Here is a 19,778-nt window from a genome sequence, read left to right as displayed (position 1 = left end):
TATAGCTCGGAGATCAAATGCCTTTGGGTTCCATCCCCAGACCTGCAAAAAAAAAAAAAATCTAGGAACAAATAGCCCATTTTTAATGTCAGTCCTCTCATTGGGATCGCATTTTCTAGCTTGGGCAACTTAGTGATATCTTTTCTCTAAATAAGGGCTAGGTGTGTCCCAGGCTTCAATCCTCATTACCACAAAGGGGGAAATATTTTACCTTCATTCTTTTCAATTTTCACTTCTTATTCTTCTGTAGAACAGTAGTATTTTTATTTTTAATTTATATCTTTAAGGTGTACAATATGGTTTGATCTATATGCTTAGTGAAACAGTGACTACAAACATAATGCATAGCCATCATCTCATATTTATTTACCTTTGGTGGTAAGAACACCTCAGATTTACTCTCAGCAATTTTTCAACATATAATACAGTATTATAAAGTATAATTTTCCTACTCTCCATTCTTTCTCTGGACTTGTTCACCCTACTAACTGCAAATGTGTACACTTTGACTTACAACCTACCTGTATCTGTTTTTCTCCCCCTCCCTGTCCTTCATAACCCCCTGATCTACTTTTTCTGTTTAAAGTTTTTTTTGTGTGTGTGTGTGTTTTTTTTTGTAAGATTCTGCATATACATGAGATTGGATAGTATTTTTCTGTATAACTTATCATAAATGTCTTCCAGGTTCATCAGTGTTGTTGCAAATGGCAGTAGCATCACCTTTTTATTTAATTTTTTTTGAGTAATCCATTGTTTATATTCTTAAACTTCTAGTCGTTTGAGATAGAAGACACTAAACATTTACTTAACTGTAGATTCCTAAACTTGCATTCTTTCCATTTGAATGTTTTCTTGTCATTAAACAATTTTATTTTTTTTTTATTTCAATGAACACTTTAGGTTACTGGTAAAAAGCTACTAGAGAAGGGGGAATTGAAGCGACGTTACACTATAATTCCACTGAATAAAATTTCAGCCAGATGTATTGCTCCAGAAACTTTGAAGGTCGCTCAAAATCTTGTAAGTTTTGTTTCATTTATATATTAGTCTGTATATTTTTAAGACAGAATTAATTTTGGAGGCCATACTAAAGCAGAAACACATTTTAATTATCCATTTGTTACTGAGCAGATATTCAAAGTGTATAATTTGAAAAGACAGTTTCTATAAAATGTATGAAACCTAGAAATAATGTTTGTAGTTAAGACATTAACTGGATATACAGTGTCCTTAATAAAATTGAGACGCTTTCAAAGAAAACAATTTCAGAGTACTATTGTATTGACATGTATGTATACTATGAGGAGAGAGAAGATAAGTGGTGTTGAAAGCGATGTTGTTTGGTTGGTACTTTCTTTGCTGAATGAAATCACTATTGGATCAGGAAAGCTCAGAAAGTTAATGTAGTTGTAGGTCAACTTCCAGTATTTAAAGTAGATTGGGATTTCACGTAACAGTGAAAGTACCTTTCAGATCTTATAGCGAGGCCTGTTTAATTGTAGCTGCTATCTCAAAGAACAAAACTGAACATAATGTAGAATAATGCTGCCTTTGTTGTGATTACTGCTGCTGCTACTGAGGGATGGGCATCCTTTCCAAAAAGGATGGGCAGAAGAAGACATAAACAGTTTTTAAAAAGGCAGTTGGATCAAAATAGAAGACAGAGCTTTTTCTCTTCTTTTTTATTCTCTGTTATTTGTTGTGTTTTTTATTTCTGTAGCCAGCAGGTGATGACTCTATTATGGTTTAATTTTAATGAAAAAATTATTCACTGTGGAATAACCAAATTGTTAATAATTTGAAACAAAATGTTTTATTATGTTGATCTGAGAGTTACTGTATTTTATTTAAGAAAGTTGTGTTTATGTAGTCCATTTTAGATATAGGAACTTGTATTGGCTGCTTCTTGATAGAAATTTTCCTAAAGCCTGTTCCCTAAGCTAAATATTTTGCTTAGCAACAGACCTTTCAGTGTTTAAAACTACATCTTTTCCCTAAAGCTTTAAGTGTTTTAGTGGCTTCTTATTGTATTAAAAAAATTAATACAAGGTATGTACTACTTGTATCTTAGTAAAAATAGTTTTCACTGGTTTTTAGAATAATATTTGAAAGGAAAGAAAGTAGTGTCTGCTATGGCTTATCTCTTGTTTTTCCAAAGGTTGGTCCTAACAGTGTTCACGTGGCTCTTTCTCTGGTGGAATACAAACCAGAACTTCAGAAAGCAATGGAATTTGTCTTTGGAACAACATTTGTTTGTGACAATATGGATAATGCCAAAAAAGTGGCCTTTGATAAAAGGATAATGACTAGAACTGTAACTCTAGATGGTGATGTATTTGATCCTCATGGGACATTGAGTGGAGGTAAGTTTTATATCCTTTGTCTTTATAACTCTGTATGGCAAATCATATGAATGGATCTGTGTCTTTTTCTTTTTTTTTTTTTATTAAATAGGAACTAGTGGGGTTACGGTGTTTCAGTTTTATTTCTAAACTTTGATTAGTATCGAAGATCAGCCAGCTTTTATACTTAAGATCAAATACTTATTTCCAAATTCTTAATAGAAAGCCAAGGATTGAGTTTAACTTCTGAATACCTAAAACATGACAAAAACTTAATTTGAGAGTCACAGCCCTCAAAGAGCTCAGTCTTCTAATTCATCCTACAGCATCTTTTATTTGTCTCAAATTTATTTCTATTCTTTTTTTTTTGTCCTATCACAATAATTCAGTCACTGGAATATTGATGCTTGGACTAATAGCAATAAACTATTGTTAGTTTATTCTTACTTTTTACCCAGTTTTACCAGAAATCAAGTCTTTTCATTAACATTTTCTCCCAAATACCCACTTCAGGGACCTGCCAACTCACATGTCAGAGCTGAAAGGAATCCTTAGACAGTGATCATATTCTTCTTGTTCTAATATTTGCCACATTTACTTCCAGGTGTGTCGTAATATAATAACAGAATAATACTGTTTAAACTGTGCTTTTAAATACAGTAGCCACAGGTGGCTCTTTGTATTTAATTAATTAAATTACATTAAGATAATTTTCAGTTGCATTGGTTGCATTTCAAGGATCTGATAACCACAAATGTTTAATGGGTAATTGGGCAATGCAGATCTAGAACATTTTCATCATTCTATAAAGCCTTATTATATGGGCTTTAAGTAATTAAATTCATTTAATCCTTAATAATCATAACAACTATAAGTTAAGTATGTTACTATATCTAATATACAGTTGTGGGAAAATATGAAGTGACTAATTACCTTGCTAAAAAGTGTCCAGGCTTGGAATTTGAGTCTCAAGCAGTGTGATTTCAGTTAATCCATTTAACCCAGTAGGTCATATGAAACCTAGAGATCATGTGACGTAATGTCTTTTTCTAGACCAATTAAGTAAATTCTATGATCAAGCATTAGATATCCCAGTAGACAATTAAATTACTTATTTGCAAAGGGACGATTAAAAATAAACTTTTTATTAAAAAATCTATTACAAAAGGAACTTTAGATTTCATTGATTTAGATGCCCTTGTACTTATGAGATGATGAATATGTGACTCTTTTGTCTTATTAACAAAGTACTCGTAATAGCATTACTAACTTTGGCATTCTACTATGAAACAGAGTTTTCTTATCTGTGTAAATAACTTAGTTGTTACTGCCAGGTGATATGTTTGCCAATACAGTAATATAAAGTCAGTGTATTCCGCTTGATCTTAGAGCTTAGGCTAGTTATGGTGTGGTAACATAATGCCCCCATATTGTCATAGCTTTCATTAGTTTTATTCTATTATTACATTTACTGCAGACTAGTTACCTCTGCTCCATGTTGTTCTCATTCTGTGACTCAAACTGAAGTAGAAGTAGTCTCAATCTTGAACATGCTTTTCTCCTGGCCAAGGGAAAGCAAATTGTAAATTATATGCTGCCTCCTACAGCTTACATTCATAGGAGACCCATTTCCCATGTCATTAGCCAGAGCAAATCATATGGCCAAGCCCAATATCAGTGTGGTGGAAAGTGAGCCTTGAAAGATGGGTTATGATTTATTTTTATAAATAAATCTACCATATTACTTAGAACTGTTTCTTTTCCATTGAATTTGTTTTACAGTTCAGGTGCTAGAATGAATTTTTTAGTTTCATAAGTTCTCTAAAAGATTTACTGTTGAATTACCTCCAGTATAATTCTCTTGGGAAATTACTTGTCATTTGATAAACATGTGGTAACTTAATGTCCAAGGCCTGTTTTAATTTACTTCTATCAGGTGCTCGGTCCCAGGCGGCTTCCACTTTAACCAAGTTTCAAGAGCTCAAAGATATTCAGGATGAGCTGAGGATCAAGGAGAATGAGCTACAGGCTCTAGAGACGGAATTAGCAGGTCTTAAAAACACTGCTGAAAAGTAAGGCTTCTTTTGGATTAAGCTATTTATATCTTTCTCTCAAATATTTGTGTGGTAGAAAATAAGAGGAAATTTATTTAAAGAAATAAAGCTTCTGACATTTTTTATAGTAACTTTTATTTTAAATGTATGACTAAATTGTGAGTTGATAACTTGTCACCTGTACTTTTTTTTTTATATAAAAGGAATGTTAGAAGAAATTAGTAAAATCTAATTAAGCTAAAGGGGAAATAAAGGTCAAATACTCTTTTCTCTCCCTGCTGATGTACACTTTTATCCTCTAGGGTTGGTACAGAAACGTTTAGATACTCTGGAGTATGCCTGAGATATTAGTTAGAAGTTACTACGAACCAGGTGTGGTGGCACATGCTTGTTAATACCAGTACTCGAGAGGCTGAGACAGGAGAACTGGAGGTTTGCAGCCAGCCTCAACTACTTAGTGAGGCCCTCGACAACTTAGTGAGACCCTGTTTCAAAATAAAGAATAAACAACAGGGCTGAAGGTATATAGATCGGAGGTAGAATGCCCCTGAGTTCAATCCCCATTATTAAAATAAAAAAGTAGTTACTCCAGACAATGTAGCATCAAACAAGTATTGCACCAAGTTTAGCAGCATCATGGCTATCCTGCAGATACTGAAGATTCTTAGGTTACCTTAGAGAAGGTAAGCAAGTTCAGAGCAGAAAGCTAATGCTAAATTATTAAAGTTCCCTTACACTGTTTCTTCAGTGTAGGTATAAATATAATTGTGCATGTATATTCTTCAATATTACTTCTACTTGCTTATTATATGTATAAGTAAGTATATACATATTTATATTTTTTCAAAGTTGGGATTATTATATTTGTTTGTCACTTTTTATTCACTCAAATACATTAATTGATAACTTTCTGTGTGCCAAGAGCTATTTATACAGTTGTGAATCATGCAAATAATTCATCTGGTTTTCACAAAATAAAGGTAAATTAGTAAAACATGATCTGAGAAGAAAAAGGTAAGTTAGGAAAGGTGATGTGAACTATCCAAGGAAAGAAGCATTACAATTATGATTCGATAGCCAAGAAAAACCTCACTGTGAACACGACTTGAGTAAACACTAGAAAGATGTATGTGAACAAGGCCCTGTGCCTCTCCAAAAGAGACTCCACAGCTCTAGCATTATAAGTCCTACAAACTTAAAAAGTGCATTGCTTGAATGTTTAATTGCAATTTTTTCTAATTCCCCTAAATATGATAAATAGAGATTGGGAAACATTTTATGTAGAATTCATAATACTGAATAAATACAAAAATAAATGGTAAAATTTTTATCTTAAGTTAATAACATTCAATTTCTAATGTTATTAAAGCTCAAAATGACACCGGGACTTTTGAAATACTCTATATATGGAAGAGGTTTTAATTCTCAGACTGGCCATTTCAAGATACAAGTCTTATCAACATGCTGTCTTTCAGACATTTCTATCTAAAAAGCCTTTATTTTACCCTCATGCTAATGATAGCATCAATTAACTGTACAGTAAACAAACTTTTTCTATGAAAAAGATGAAACAAATTTTTTTTTAGGGCTACATGGAAGTTTGTAGTAACAATTGATGAGAACTGTTAATTTTGACTTGTAGTATTGGGTCATTCTGCAGAATTGGCCTTTTGAATTGTTGCATTGAGGTAAAGGAAAGGAAATAGATTTTGAAAAACATAAAAATGTATGAATTACCTAACACCATTCTTTCATGTATCAGAAATAAGCTTGTTTTTTTCCAAAAATTTCTATATTCCACATATTTTTTAGATGACTTGAAGTTAAAATTGTCAAGGACAATTTCAGGCAAGAATGGTAAAGATGGTATTTGAGTTGTTTCCTTTTTTCCTCAGACCTTGTGAATTCCTAGTGATTAGATTATCTCATGACTTTTATATTAGCTTGAAATTTCACTGCAATTTAATTAGCTAAAAACATTCCAAAGATGCTGGGCATGGTGGTGCACACTTGTAATCCCAGTGTTCGGGAGGTGAGGCTGGAGGATCACAGTTCATGGACACCCTCAGCTACTTAGTGAGGCCCTCCTCAACTTAGACCCTGTTTTAAAACAAAGAATAAAAATTAGGGAAAGGGGTGTAGCTCAGAGGTCAAATGCCCTTGGGTTCCATCTCCAGACCCGCAAAAAAAAAAAAAACCTCTTCCAAAGACTAAGCCAGAATTTAGGTTAGAATTACAGGGTTTGCAGCAAAGGGCAGTGAAATGATTAAGTCAGTACTATGTTATTATTATTACTAAGATTTAATATTTAGATAGCCAAAGTGTTCTTATTTGTGTGGTGAGTAGAGGTTGCATGTTGTTTAAGTAAGAATCAACCAGACTGATTCTTTTAAGGAAACATGTATTCAGAGATTAGTGTTTTCTAAAATTAAGATTATTTTTGTAAACTATTATTGTGGATCTTATTTAATTTGAGATGTTTACCTTCAGTGACCAGATTTGGCTTGAGTTGTGTTAGTGCCTCAGAATCTTGAGAGTCATCAATTATTGCTAGTGAATCATGATATCCAAGGCTGCTTTTATTGTATGTGAGTTTATTTTAGGTGAGGGCCTGAGTTCAAATGCATGTCTGAAAACCAGAAAACACAGCATTTAATACCTCTGTTTGTCTAAGGTATCGCCAACTAAAACAGCAGTGGGAGATGAAAACTGAAGAGGCAGATTTATTACATACCAAGCTCCAGCAAAGTTCTTATCACAAGCAACAAGAAGAATTAGATGCCCTTAAAAAAACTATTGGTAGGATTAAAGCAATCATAATGCTTAATCTGTTTCTGTTCATAATTCTTTACCTTATATTTTGAAGATTCTTTGTGTGAGCAAATCTGTAGGGTAAAAATCAGTATGGGAATTCAGGGTGTGGTCATCTGCATATTTAGTGTATATTGCCAGAATTCTATTTTTGACCAGTTTTTTGTTTTTGTTGTTGTTTTTGCAGTACTAGGATAGAACCCAGGGGTGTTATACCCCCAGGCTACACTTACAGCCCAATTTCTTAGGCTGTTTATTTTTGAAACAGCACGCTTGGAATCCCAGCATTCAGGAGGCTGAGACTAGAGGATTGCAGTTCGCAGACAACCTCAGCGACCAATGTTTATTTTTATGAAGTATATGAAAGTTCTCATTTCTTCAATGAAAAATTACTAGGCTTGCAGCAAAGTGCAGTGAAGTGATTGAGTCAACTCTATGTTATAATTACTAACATTTAATATTAGATAGCCAGAGTGTTCAAAGAGAACTTTCCAGACTTTTAAATTTTCCAGACTTTCAAATTTTTTAATCTGATGACTTTGAAGAAATGACACATTAATGTTTTCATTAGCATTCAATTTGCATTTCCCTGATTACCGGTGAAATTTGAATCTTTTTCCTATGTTTATTGGATCTTTGGGTTTCTACTTCTATAAATTTTCTATTACATCTACCCTTGTGTGTATGGGGGCGGGTACTAGGTATTGAACCCAGAGGTATTCTACCTCAGAGCTACACCCCCAGCTGTATTTCATATTTTATTTTGAAACAGCATCTCACTGAGTTGCTGAGGGCCTCATTAAGTTACTGAGGCTGGACATGAACCTGTGATCCTCCTTTCTCAATCATTCAACTGGTAGAATTACAGGTGTGTGCCACCATGCCCAACTCTTCTGCCCATTTATTTCTGTTACTTTTTTTCCTATTTTTCTCGAGTTTTAATTTCTTGTAGGTTATATGCATTGCAGATATGATTTATGGCTTATATACATTTGTTTGCCTATATTTATAGTATTTCTGTCACACAAAGGTTTTTAATATTCAGTATAATTAGCTATCTCCCTAAAGAAGCTTTTTTTGTACTTTTTAATCAAAATTTAATTATATAGGGTAGCTTTATATTTGCTATTCCTTAGGACAGTATCCTCATACCTATTTCCTCACCAATATTTTTATTTTGTTGAAAAATAGCTTTTAAAATTGTTCAGTTAAAGATTTCCAGGGTTATATTTGCACCTAATACCTAACACTAATCTTACGTCAGTTATGACATTAATAGGTTTATTGTCCTGCTCTTTTGTTTTTTAGTAGTTTTTCTATGTTTAATTTTATACATGTTCTCACAGTATTTTTCTATGTTAATGGGAAGTTCCTTGAATGAATAAATGGGCAAAGAACCACTATAACCTTTTGGCAACTAAATTTACAGAAAATTAGCCTGACTCTCCTCTTGGTTATTTTAGAAAGCATGGAGGAGATATATTAAAGATTTGATCTGTGGGGCTAGACTGTAGTTTAGTGGTAGGATGTGTGCACTGTATACACAAAGCCCTGGTTTACATCCCCCAAAAAGGCAGGAAAATGAGTGTGTATATGTGCATATATGTATGCATTTTTGTGTGTATCTATATGAGTTGTGATTGTTTTAATAAGTTACTCCAAACATTTTTAAAAGTAGGTAATTATAGGTAGAATTTGTTAAACTCAGTTACATACCATTAGAAAGAATTTCACAGATTATATATAACTCAAATACATTTTGAAAGTAGTATTTATCTTTTATTATACTATTCTTAGAATATGGCTAGAATAGTCTATCTTAAAAAAAATTAAAAATTCTACTTTCTAGTTTTCTAGGCCATTTCTTCTATTAAAAATTGAATTAGCCGGGCATGGTGCCACATGATTGTAGTCCCAGTGCTTGGGAGGCTGAAATAAGAGGATTGTAGGTTCACAGCCAGCCTCAGGTATATAGTGAGGCTTCCCACAATCTAATGAAACTGTTTCAAAATAAAAGAATAATATTGGGCTGGGAGTGTACTTTGGAGGTAGAATCATCTGGGTTCAATCCCCAATACAACAACAACAAAAAAAGTTCAATTCATCAGCCTCCAGTTCATTTAGCTACATTTAACTACTTTATATTCCAGAGGAAAGTGAGGAGACTTTAAAAAACACCAAAGAAATTCAAAAAAAAGCAGAAGAAAAATATGAAGTACTAGAGAATAAAATGAAAAATGCAGAAGCTGAAAGAGAAAGAGAACTGAAAGATGCCCAGAAAAAACTAGATTGTGCCAAAACAAAGGCAGATGCATCTAGCAAGAAAATGAAAGAGAAACAACAGGTAAGACCATTTCTTGAAATGGAACCAGTCTTTTAACTCAGCATAAAGCAGAGGGTGCAGAACATTTTGTGTTGGCCTTATTCATCAATATTGATGCCAAAATCTAGAAGTAAGTTGTGGTTTTAAAGTAAACTATGTATCTTATAAGTCATATATTTGTTCTGTAAACCTTGTAATTGAGTGTCACAGGTAAGTATGGGTTGCAATTTCTTTCCAATTTTAGGGAAAGAGCAAACTTCCCTTTTGGTACATGCTTTGTTTAGGAGTAGATTATATGATGTAGTGGAGCTAAATTGGATTAGAGACTGAGTGAGTTGGTATTTCTTTTTCATAACTACCTATTGTGAATAAAGATAAAGAATGTTATATTTCAATGTGTGTTCACTTGTAGATTGATGGTACTTTACATCTTTTGAATAGTACCAGAGCTGGAATTTAAACCTGTTTTTTTCTTTTTTCTTTTTATTTTTATTGGTGCATTGTAGTCATACATCTTAATTGGATACAAGATGGTGGAGGCATATGCACACATCACCCAATCAGCCCTTAACCAGTTCCGGCTCATTCTCTTCCCCTCCCTCCTTCTCATGCTTGGCTTAGTGATTGATATATTTGTTAGAGTACATAATGTGGATTAGAGGATTTTCTTCTTCACTCCTCGAATCCCCTCAGGTCTCCTTATTTGCTCATCTATAGAATATCCTTCTTATCTAGAATTCCTCCTGTAACCCATTTCTCCCTAGCTTTCCCATATTAGGGATAACATTCTATCTCTTATTTTTTGTGACTAATTTCATTTAGCATAATGTCCTCCAATTCCATCCATTTCCCTGTAAATGATGTGTCATTTTCTTTTTGGCTGGTAAAATTCCATTGTGTACATATCCCACAGTTTTGTAATCTATTCATCTGTAGGTGAAGGATATCTTGGCTGGTTCCATAGTTTGGCAATGGTGAATTGTACAGCTATGAACATTTACTGTATTTTTTAACTGGTTTTCTGTATTTTTTAAATTCTGTACATAATATTCTGACTTGATTTAAGATGTCTGGAATGATTCTAATTGGTTTGCCTCTGAATATCACTTGGTCTTTTGTTTTTGTTGCATTTATTAAGGTTCTCTCCTTGATTCTACATTGGTCAGTTTGACAATTATGTGGCGTGGTGAACCTTTTCTCTGATCTTAAGGGTGTTCTATATATTTTCTGTACCTCTGTATTGACCTCTTGTTCTGTTTGGAAATTTTTCTGATATTACTTCTTTGAAAAGATTATTGATCCCTTTGGTTTCAGCTTCTTTTCCTTCCTTTATGCCAGTTATTCTTAGTATAGAGCTTTTAAAATGGGCCCATATTTCTTCAATGTCTAATTCATGCTGTCAAATTGTTTTTTCTAGGTTATATACTATGCGTTTGTTTTTGGAGTGATCATCTTCTAGGAGAGAGATTCTATTTCCCATGTGGTCTAATCGATTGTTTTTAGTTTGAATTGATGCCTTCATTTTAATGATTGCATCCTTTATTTCTTTCACACTCTAAATTCTTTTCAAAAGTCCTGTATTATTTATATAGTTACATTCCTGATTTGACCTTCTGGAGATCTCTGCAATTCTGTGTTGTCAGGTACTGTTACTGTGGTATTGTGGAAGCTCATTGCTTCCTTGTTATTACTCCTTCTCCTGATTTCAGAAGTTTGTATCTGTTGCTTTTGATAGATTTCACTCATTCTCTAGGTGTCAGCTGGTATATCCAAGGGAAAGTTATATTGTATTCAACAGTGAAAGTTGAGTGAAGAGGGAATTGAAGTTGTAAATGGAATAGGGTAAAGCCTCAGATAGGATTGAATAGAATGAGAGTATGAATTTGATAAGGAAGTATATACTAGATATTAGAGATAGTGAACATGTAGTAGTATTCTAGTAACCAATGTAGAGTTTCTGGTATAGTGATATGAAGTGTATTTAATAAAAGACAAGGAAGAGAGAAGAGACAAAAAGATAAAAAAGGTATAGAAGACAGGAGGTATGTACAAGGGAAGAAACTTGGAGAGGGTTTGGGAAAAGGGTAAAAAACACAGGCATATACACTCAGATACATAAAAATAAAGAACAAAAAACCAAAACAATCCCAACAGCAAATTAATGCAATTCTACAAATTAATGACTATTCAGCAGACAGGGCCTCTGCAATCTTTCTCTGTGCAGATACATAGTGCTACCTTTTCTGCTGCAAGCCTAGTTCTCTGATTCTTTCTCAGTCTATGCAGATGGTTGGTGTCGATGGGACTGGATCTAGTGTTAAGTGCAGGTCACGACCCACAAATAGGGAATCTCAATCTCTCCCTGCCTCTGTAAGTTGGCATATGCTTCTGAGACCAAACTCAATGTAAGGGTCTGTTTTCTACAGCTAGGGCTGTTCTGTTCACCACGATGGGTGATCTGTCATGATCCCGGAGATCTTAATAGTTGGATATAGTGTTAAGCATACGTCTTCCCCCACACTTTCCACTGATCAGAGCCTGGGTCTGTCTGAGCCTCTGCTGTGTCCAACAGCAGATTCCATTCCCCACCTTTGCAGTTGAACCTGAGAGTCTCAGATCCAGGGAGTTTATCAGGGCTTCGCAAGTTCCTGGGGGCCCCCGTGCTGTGCATTCTCCTGTGGGAGCCATGGCATCACTTATGGTATAATTGAGCACATCTCTGGATCTCTGAAGGGTGTGGTAAGCTCAGCTGCTGCTGCTGCAAGTTGTATACTCAAACCTCTCCTTCGCTGGGTTGAACTGCAAAGTCAGACCCAGGGAGTTTATCTCAGCTTCTCGCATTCCCAGGGCACCTCTCTGGGCCTTCTCCTGTGGAGACCGCAGCTTCACTTATGGTTTTGGTGCACGCTGGTCTGGATCTCTGGAGGGTGTGATGGACTTGGCTGCACAGCTGCAAGTTGTAGCCAGTATTTGTGTAGGAGGAATTGATGACTTACAATTCCATTGATCCGCAGCTGCTTACTTCAGGTCCTTGGAGGTTTTCCTGATCATCCCTGGAGTCAGGGGCAGTGAGGCAAAATGGCACCACTGCAACTCCTTCAGGCATAAGGCAGGAGGGTTTCTTTTCTGGTGTTGAGCTCTGCTCTTGGTCCCTGGAAGGCATGGTCCTTGGTTTTCCTATTCGTCTCTGGAGTCAGGTGCTGTGAAGCAAGATGGCGCTGCTGTGGCTCCCACCACCACAAGGCGGGCTGATTTCTTTTTGCTCTCTAATTTGTCTTCTAATCTTCTTTTTCCTTGTCTCTTGTATCTATCATTTTTATTCCTCTACTGATAGTATTTTCTGGCTTTATAGAAAGCTGTTTTTGAGGCAGTGGAGATCGGGTCTTAGCAGGACTGGTTGGTATGTGCTGCTTCCCTCAGTCATCATCTTCCCAGAAGTCCCTGTATTTTTCTTCAAACACTAAATTGTTCCCTAATTTCACAGAAACCAACCTTTCTTCACAGCTTTATTCATTAAAGAGATACACAAAAACCTTCTGATGAGTTAAAAGGTTATCATGGGAAAGAAGAAAATTAAGAATCTCACTTTTTTGCACAGTGAATGATTTTATTTAAAAAAAAAAACAAATTCACTTGTTACGTAGAATTCTATTATTTATAAACTTCCTTAGTTGGAATTATCTTAACATATATTTTCAGTAGCTGAGTGATAACAAAGCATGAGTCTTATTTGCACGAGAATACCCTTAATGTTTAGCCTTATACATGTTTAGATATCTATAGTTAATCACCTGTATGAATACCTAGATACTGTTTCTATAGGAAGTCGAAGCTATCACTCTAGAATTAGAAGAACTCAAGAGAGAGCATGCATCCTATAAACAACAACTTGAAGCTGTAAATGAAGCCATCAAATCCTATGAAGGTCAAATTGAAGTACTGGCAGCTGAGGTAGCTAAAAATAAGGTAAGATGCTTGCTTTATCAAATTAAATAAAATTAATAGGCGAAGTAAAAATGTTCCATCTGTGAAATGTTGAATTAAGATATTTTACATTAGTGCTCTCTTCTGGCTCTTTTCACAATGCAAGCATGTGATAAAAACCATAGCCCCACAGTAATTAAGTAAATTAACAGTAGTAGAAGTTGGGATGATGGGATTGATCTGTAAAGGTTAAAGAAAACTCTCAGTCATTATCCCTAGGGTTGAGGTGGTGCACCAAGGAAGAAGCAAATCCAACATAGAACCGCAGTCCACCCACAGAGGAGAGAATGGGATATAATTGTAGAAAGTATAGCTGCAGCCTCCTGGTGGTGGGGTGTGCTGGGCTATCAGAAACTGCCAGCAGTGAAATGCTGCATGAGTATTACACCTGCTGGGAAATAGATTTCCAGGGCCACTAGCAATTGGATGGTGTCCACCCTGGAAGCATGTGAAGCCCTATGCCAGGATGCCATATGAAGCCATGCAAGCTGCCAGTCCCTGCACATGGCAAGCCCACCTCATAGAAAAGCATACCAGAATCAGCAAGAAAAGTTCTTCTGTGTTGTCCTTATGGTAACATTTACTGATGAGAATTAACATTATTTTGGCTTTCTTGGGAGAAATATTCTATTCTCAGACCAAGGGTAATGAAGGGTAGATTTGGGCTGAAAGGATTTCAAATGTTATGAAGATACTATACTACATGAAAGTTAATGTTATACTATTAGAGACTGTCCTTCATGAATATTGGATACCCTTTTGACTTTCTGTGCTTTTGATCTTGAAAAGCTTTTTTTTTTTTTGCTTCCTATTAATTCTACTTCTACTTTCCTTTTGTAACATATATTTCCAGTTTTGTCATTCACCTATAATACTGTTTGTATAAGTAGTAATAATCTATCATTGGGTTTGATATTAACTAAATGCACATAACGTATAATGAATTTCATCCATTTACATGTTTTTCCTTCCTTTGTCTTCTTCTGTATTTTCTGCTGTTTTTCCCTTAAGATGATTGTTTTGTTCATTATAGCATGTAGTGCTTGGAAAAGTATATCTTTTTCTTTTGATTTACATTTAGTAGTTTTTGTTTTGTTTTGTTTGTGGGTCTGAGGATGGAACTCAGAGGCATTCAACATCTGAGCTACACCCCCTGCCCTATTTTTTACTCTTTATTTAAAACAGGGTCTCACTAAGTTGCCAAGGACTTCACTAAGTAGCTGAGGCTGTCTGTGAACCACGATCCTCCTGTTTCAGCCTCCCAAATGTTGGGATTACTAGCATGCGCCACCACGCCCGGCTTAGTTTTTTTGATTTTGGACACATTATTACATATATAGTGGAATAACAATTTTTAACTATCCCCTTTAATGCCCTAAAATCAAAATTCATCTTAGCTTTGTGTTTTATGTTACTTATTAAATACTTTGTAGTATGTGTTCAATTTTTTTACCTTCATTAGTTTAAAAAAATAGAATTTTTCTCAACCTTGTTTTTTCATCTTATTCTGTTCTTCTATATTTTCTGCTATCCTTCAAGATCTTGTAGAATTTCTCAAAATGAGATGTGCTTCCAAAGTGAAGTGTGAAAAATAAATATGCTTTTTCCTTTATCTAAATGTAAAATCAAAACATATACATATTTCTAAAAATAAGTTATCTGTTTCCTTTAACAGAAAACTATAAAATGGATCACTTAGGTTTTAAAGGTTCATTTAGGCTCTGTATTATATTTATTTTAATTGATACGAGTTCATAAGCACAGTTCCATGGGCCTAAGAAGAGAAATTAACTGCCTACTGGATAATTGGGTGAAGACAAAGGAGACTGACACTTATTTCTGTTCACTTTTTTTTTTTTTTTTTTTTTTTTTGGCGGGTCTGGGGATGAAACAGGTGCATTCGACCCTAAACTACACCTCCTGCCCTATTTTTTATTCTATATTTTGAAATAGGGTCTCACTAAATTGCAGAGGGCCTCAGTAAGTAGCAGAGGCTGTCCGCAAACCATGATCCTCTGGTCTCAGCCTCCCAAATGCTGGAATTACAAGCATGCACCACCACGGCCAGCTTTCTGTTCAATCTTAAGTGATAAATTTCCTGTATTTTTTTTTTTTATCATCATGAAAAGATTGCCAGTCAAATCTGCATTGCAGTCATTAACCTCTAGATATGAGAATCTTCATAAATATGTTTTTGTCAAGTGTAGTTTTAGTTAATAAACCTTTTTCCTTTTAATTAATGATACCAGAGTTTCATTCACAGCCTTTGATTTTTAGAGATTTTAAAAAACTAAACTGTCTTTGAGTTTTTAAGGTGAATACCAGGATTTCTTCTTTCTCCAAAAGACCTCTACTGTTGTAATTTAGATATTTTAAGAGCCTAACATGAACCATTGTTTTGTTGCTCAAATTAATCTTGTTTTCTAGTGAGCATGCCTAAAAAAATTATCTAGAATTTTGCTGGTGCTTGTAATTATTCAAAGAGATCTTAAGAGTCTTTTGAGCAGGTTGTTTTGTTTTTGTCTTTATTTTTCTACAACTTAAATGGAAGTTGAGTTCATTTATTTATTTATTTATTTTTGATAGGCATTTTGTGAGTTCATATCTTAACTAAAAGGACATTTAGGATCTAAGATAAAGCAAATGAGTTTTGAGAATGGTGATGGCCGACTAAATCCCAGCACAGCACTGTAGAAGTGGAAGCAGGAGGGTAGTAAAAGTCAAAACAATTTTTTTCTTTGTGCCACAGATCTCTTACTTCCAAAATAGGTTCTCTTCCTTTTCCATTGTTCTTCAGTGTATAAATTCATTAATCATTTTAACTGACATAGAACTGTAGAAGCTTAGATTACCACTGCTGACAGTCACATTGACATCTTGCCCAGAAATCTGCCAGAGAAACTTTTAGTAAAATAATAATACATGTGTTTTTACCTTATTATTTATTCTCTATGTTTTGCTTTGTTTTGTTTTAGGAGTCAGTAAATAAAGCTCAGGAAGAGCTGACCAAGCAAAAAGAAGTGATAACAGCCCAAGACAATGTAATTAAAGCTAAATATGCAGAAGTAGCAAAACATAAGGAGCAAAATAATGACTCTCAGCTTAAAATTAAGGAATTAGAGCACAGCATCAGCAAACACAAACGGGAAGCTGAAGATGCTGCTGGCAAGGCGAGTTTGTGTTCATTTTTACCCTTAATAATCAAATTCTAATATATTGCTCAATGAAATACTTAGTATAAATAACAGAGAATGATAGTCTAACATGAATTTGAACTACATCTGCTTGTTTATTGCTTCTCAACAATGTTAATTTTAAACAGATATCACAAAGAACTTCTTAAATGTAATTTCAGATATTTGTTCCCAACTACAGAATGTATTTATTTAATGTTTTCCTATGGATTAACTATTTTATCTGTAAATAATTCCAGAACCTAATTATTAATATGTTAGTAATAACATAATTATTTATCTTACTTTAAATTAAATTTCAAGAACTCAGAAATATATAGGAACTAGATATTAGAATATAGAGAGAACTCAATAAACTCAGCACTAAGAAAACAGATAAGCCAATCAAAAAATGGACAAGTGAACAAAATAGACACTTGACAAAAGAAGACATTCAAATGACCAATAAATGTATGAGAAAATGTTATCATTATCATGATCAATCAGAGAGATGCAAATCAAAACTACCCTGAGATTTCACCTAACTCCAGTTAGAATTCAAAACGCAACAAAAGCCGGGCATGGTGGCGTACGCTTGTAATCCCCGCGCTTAGGAGGAAGAGACAGGAGGATCGCCCAGGTTCGAAGCCAGCTGCGCTGGCGTAAGAGACCCTGTTCCAAAAATGTAAAATAGTTCTGGGAGTGTAGCCCAGAGATAGAAGTGCTTCCAGGAACCCCAGTACCACCAAAAAAACAAAACAAACAAACAAACAAAAAAACAAAACACAACAAAATGCTGGTGAAGATATAGAGAAGTGGGAACTTTGATACATTGTTGGTAGGATTGCAAATTAGTGCAACTACTTATCGAAGATCCTCAGAAGAATAGGAACGAACTGACCATGTTATCTAATAATACCACTTCTGGGTATCTACCAAAAAAAATGGAAACCAAACTAATGCATGGTATCTATGTTCATACCTCACAATTCACAATTGCCAAACTATGAAATGAGCCCAGATGTCCATTTATTCCAAGATGAACAGATTACAAAACTGGGATATGTGCACAATGGAATTTTACTCAGCCATCAAGGAGAACAAAATTAAATCATTTACAAGGAAATAGATGGAATTGGAGAACATTATGTTAAGTGAGATTAGTCAGTTACAAAAAGTGAAAAATCAGTGCTCTCCCTAATATGAGGAAACTAGGAAGAAAATGGGTCATAGGAGGAAATCTAGATGAAGAAGGAGAAACCATAGAGGAGCAAATAAGGCAATCTGCTGAGGGGTGGAAGGGGAGAAGAGGCAAATACCCAATGTACATTCACAAACATGTCAAAGTCAATCTCAGCCAAACATGAGAAGGGGGGATTGGGTTGGGGATTAGATAAGGGCTAAATGAGTGTTGTCTGCGTCTCTGCCTCTGCCATCTTGTACTCCATTGAGAAGTGTGACTACAATGCACCAATTAAAATATATATTTTTATATACATATGAGAACTTATTTAACATTCAGGTATCTTTTGAAGATTATTATTTTCCATTTTTGAAACTTTATTGAAAATCTGATGTTTTGCCAAGCACTTATTTTGAGATTATCCCACTGCTTTTTGGTCACTCTTAAAATTTCTTCCTTTCCAACACGTACTTTTGCAGAAACTTGTTTGGTTGAGAGGCTTTGTGTATGTGGCCTTAATTCATCTATCCTGTTTTCTTTCTATATAATAGCTCCATGTCTTTCAATGCCCAGGATCTTTTCTAGCTTCCTAAAAGTACAAAAACTATCACTTCAAAAAGATCATCAAGAACATAAAATATTCTCTTTACCCTCTAAAAGAACTATAGATTCTTATTATAGGTTCCTTATTTAGAAATTATAGGTTCCTTATTTAGAAAACTTTTTTTATGACTTTATCATAATCTCCTATTCAATTTTATTACTATTGATTTCTCATTAGCTTACTAGCTAGCTATTGGTAGTGAAGTCACTGAGTTATTACAAATACGTATATTACTGCTAATAGTTTTTGGTAATTGAAAATGCTAGTACATTGTAATCACTAGGGGATTTTATTTGCTGAGTGGATAAAAGGAGGAACTTGCTTCCAGTTTTTAGGAGCTGCTAAAAAGTCAATCTTTGAAAAATATCTGTGTATACCTACTATCAAATACTATATCCGGCACCAAAGATAGAAGGATGAATAACACGATCACAGAAAGTTTCACAGACCTTACAGATCAGCAAGAATGATAAACCAAAGGATAATTTTACTTTGCCGACTACAGAGAAGACCATACCTGTGAAATTAGTAACAGTAGACAGATTGACAAGGATTTAATTTTACCAGCATGAATCTTAAATAATTCTTATAGAAGAAAGCCTTTAAGCACTATAACTTGAGATTTTTAATTGGTTGTATTATATGAAAGAATACCATATTGTATCTTGTCAAAAGAGGTAAGAATGAATATAGAATCAATATTTAGGGCAAGCTCTTTTCTTAGATTGTAGTTCTGAGATTATTTTATCAGAATTAGTCTAGCCTAGGACTTAAGTTTCTTTAAGAAATTTAGCTCCTCACAGGTTTGTCTCTTGAAGCAGTAAATTTAATTTTGTAAATTACACTTTAATGGAAATATTATGCATATACAGATTAATGCTTAATACATGAATCCTAAATGCTTCAACATCCAAAACTCTGTTTTCTTACATGATGGGACAAGTAGAAAATTTCACACCTGAACTTATGTAATGTGTCCCAATCAGAATGAAGGCACACTAAAAATATTGTGTAAAATTACCTTCAGCTTATATGTGTAAGGTATATACAGAAAACAAATGAATTTTGTATTTAGATTGGGTCCTCTTCCTCAAGATCATGGATATGTACATATGCCTCTGTTTTTGTTTTTGTTTTTTAAATGCAGAACATTTCTGGGAACCAAGCATGTGTAAGGGATATTTACCCTGTGCTTTGTAAGAATTTCTCTATATGTTGGCTCCTTTTCTAATGTTTAAGTAATAGGAATATGGTTTTCTGAACAGTCTTTTGCTTCTTAAGTCTGCTTCAGGTAAAATATAATT

The 19,778-nt window shown here is 34.4% G+C and overlaps 1 protein-coding gene across 1 annotated transcript in view; it reads left to right on the top strand.

Annotated features, from left to right (window-relative positions):
- SMC2 (structural maintenance of chromosomes 2) overlaps positions 1–19,778 on the top strand; it is a gene marked incomplete at both ends in the record, with an annotated part of 50,111 nt that overhangs the window by 16,090 nt on the left and 14,243 nt on the right. Inside the window, 7 exons of the mRNA XM_080709639.1 lie at positions 901–1,020; positions 2,159–2,363; positions 4,279–4,414; positions 7,071–7,195; positions 9,358–9,551; positions 13,353–13,496; positions 16,490–16,684. Coding sequence (XP_080565765.1) covers positions 901–1,020; positions 2,159–2,363; positions 4,279–4,414; positions 7,071–7,195; positions 9,358–9,551; positions 13,353–13,496; positions 16,490–16,684 — 1,119 coding nt within the window. The remainder of the gene's footprint in view (positions 1–900; positions 1,021–2,158; positions 2,364–4,278; positions 4,415–7,070; positions 7,196–9,357; positions 9,552–13,352; positions 13,497–16,489; positions 16,685–19,778) is intronic.

This window comes from Muscardinus avellanarius (genome assembly GCF_963383645.1).
Source record: "Muscardinus avellanarius genome assembly, chromosome: 13".
Classification (NCBI taxonomy): domain Eukaryota; kingdom Metazoa; phylum Chordata; class Mammalia; order Rodentia; family Gliridae; genus Muscardinus; species Muscardinus avellanarius.
Note: the sequence above shows the minus strand (reverse complement) of the source record. Positions and strands in the feature narration are given on the sequence as shown.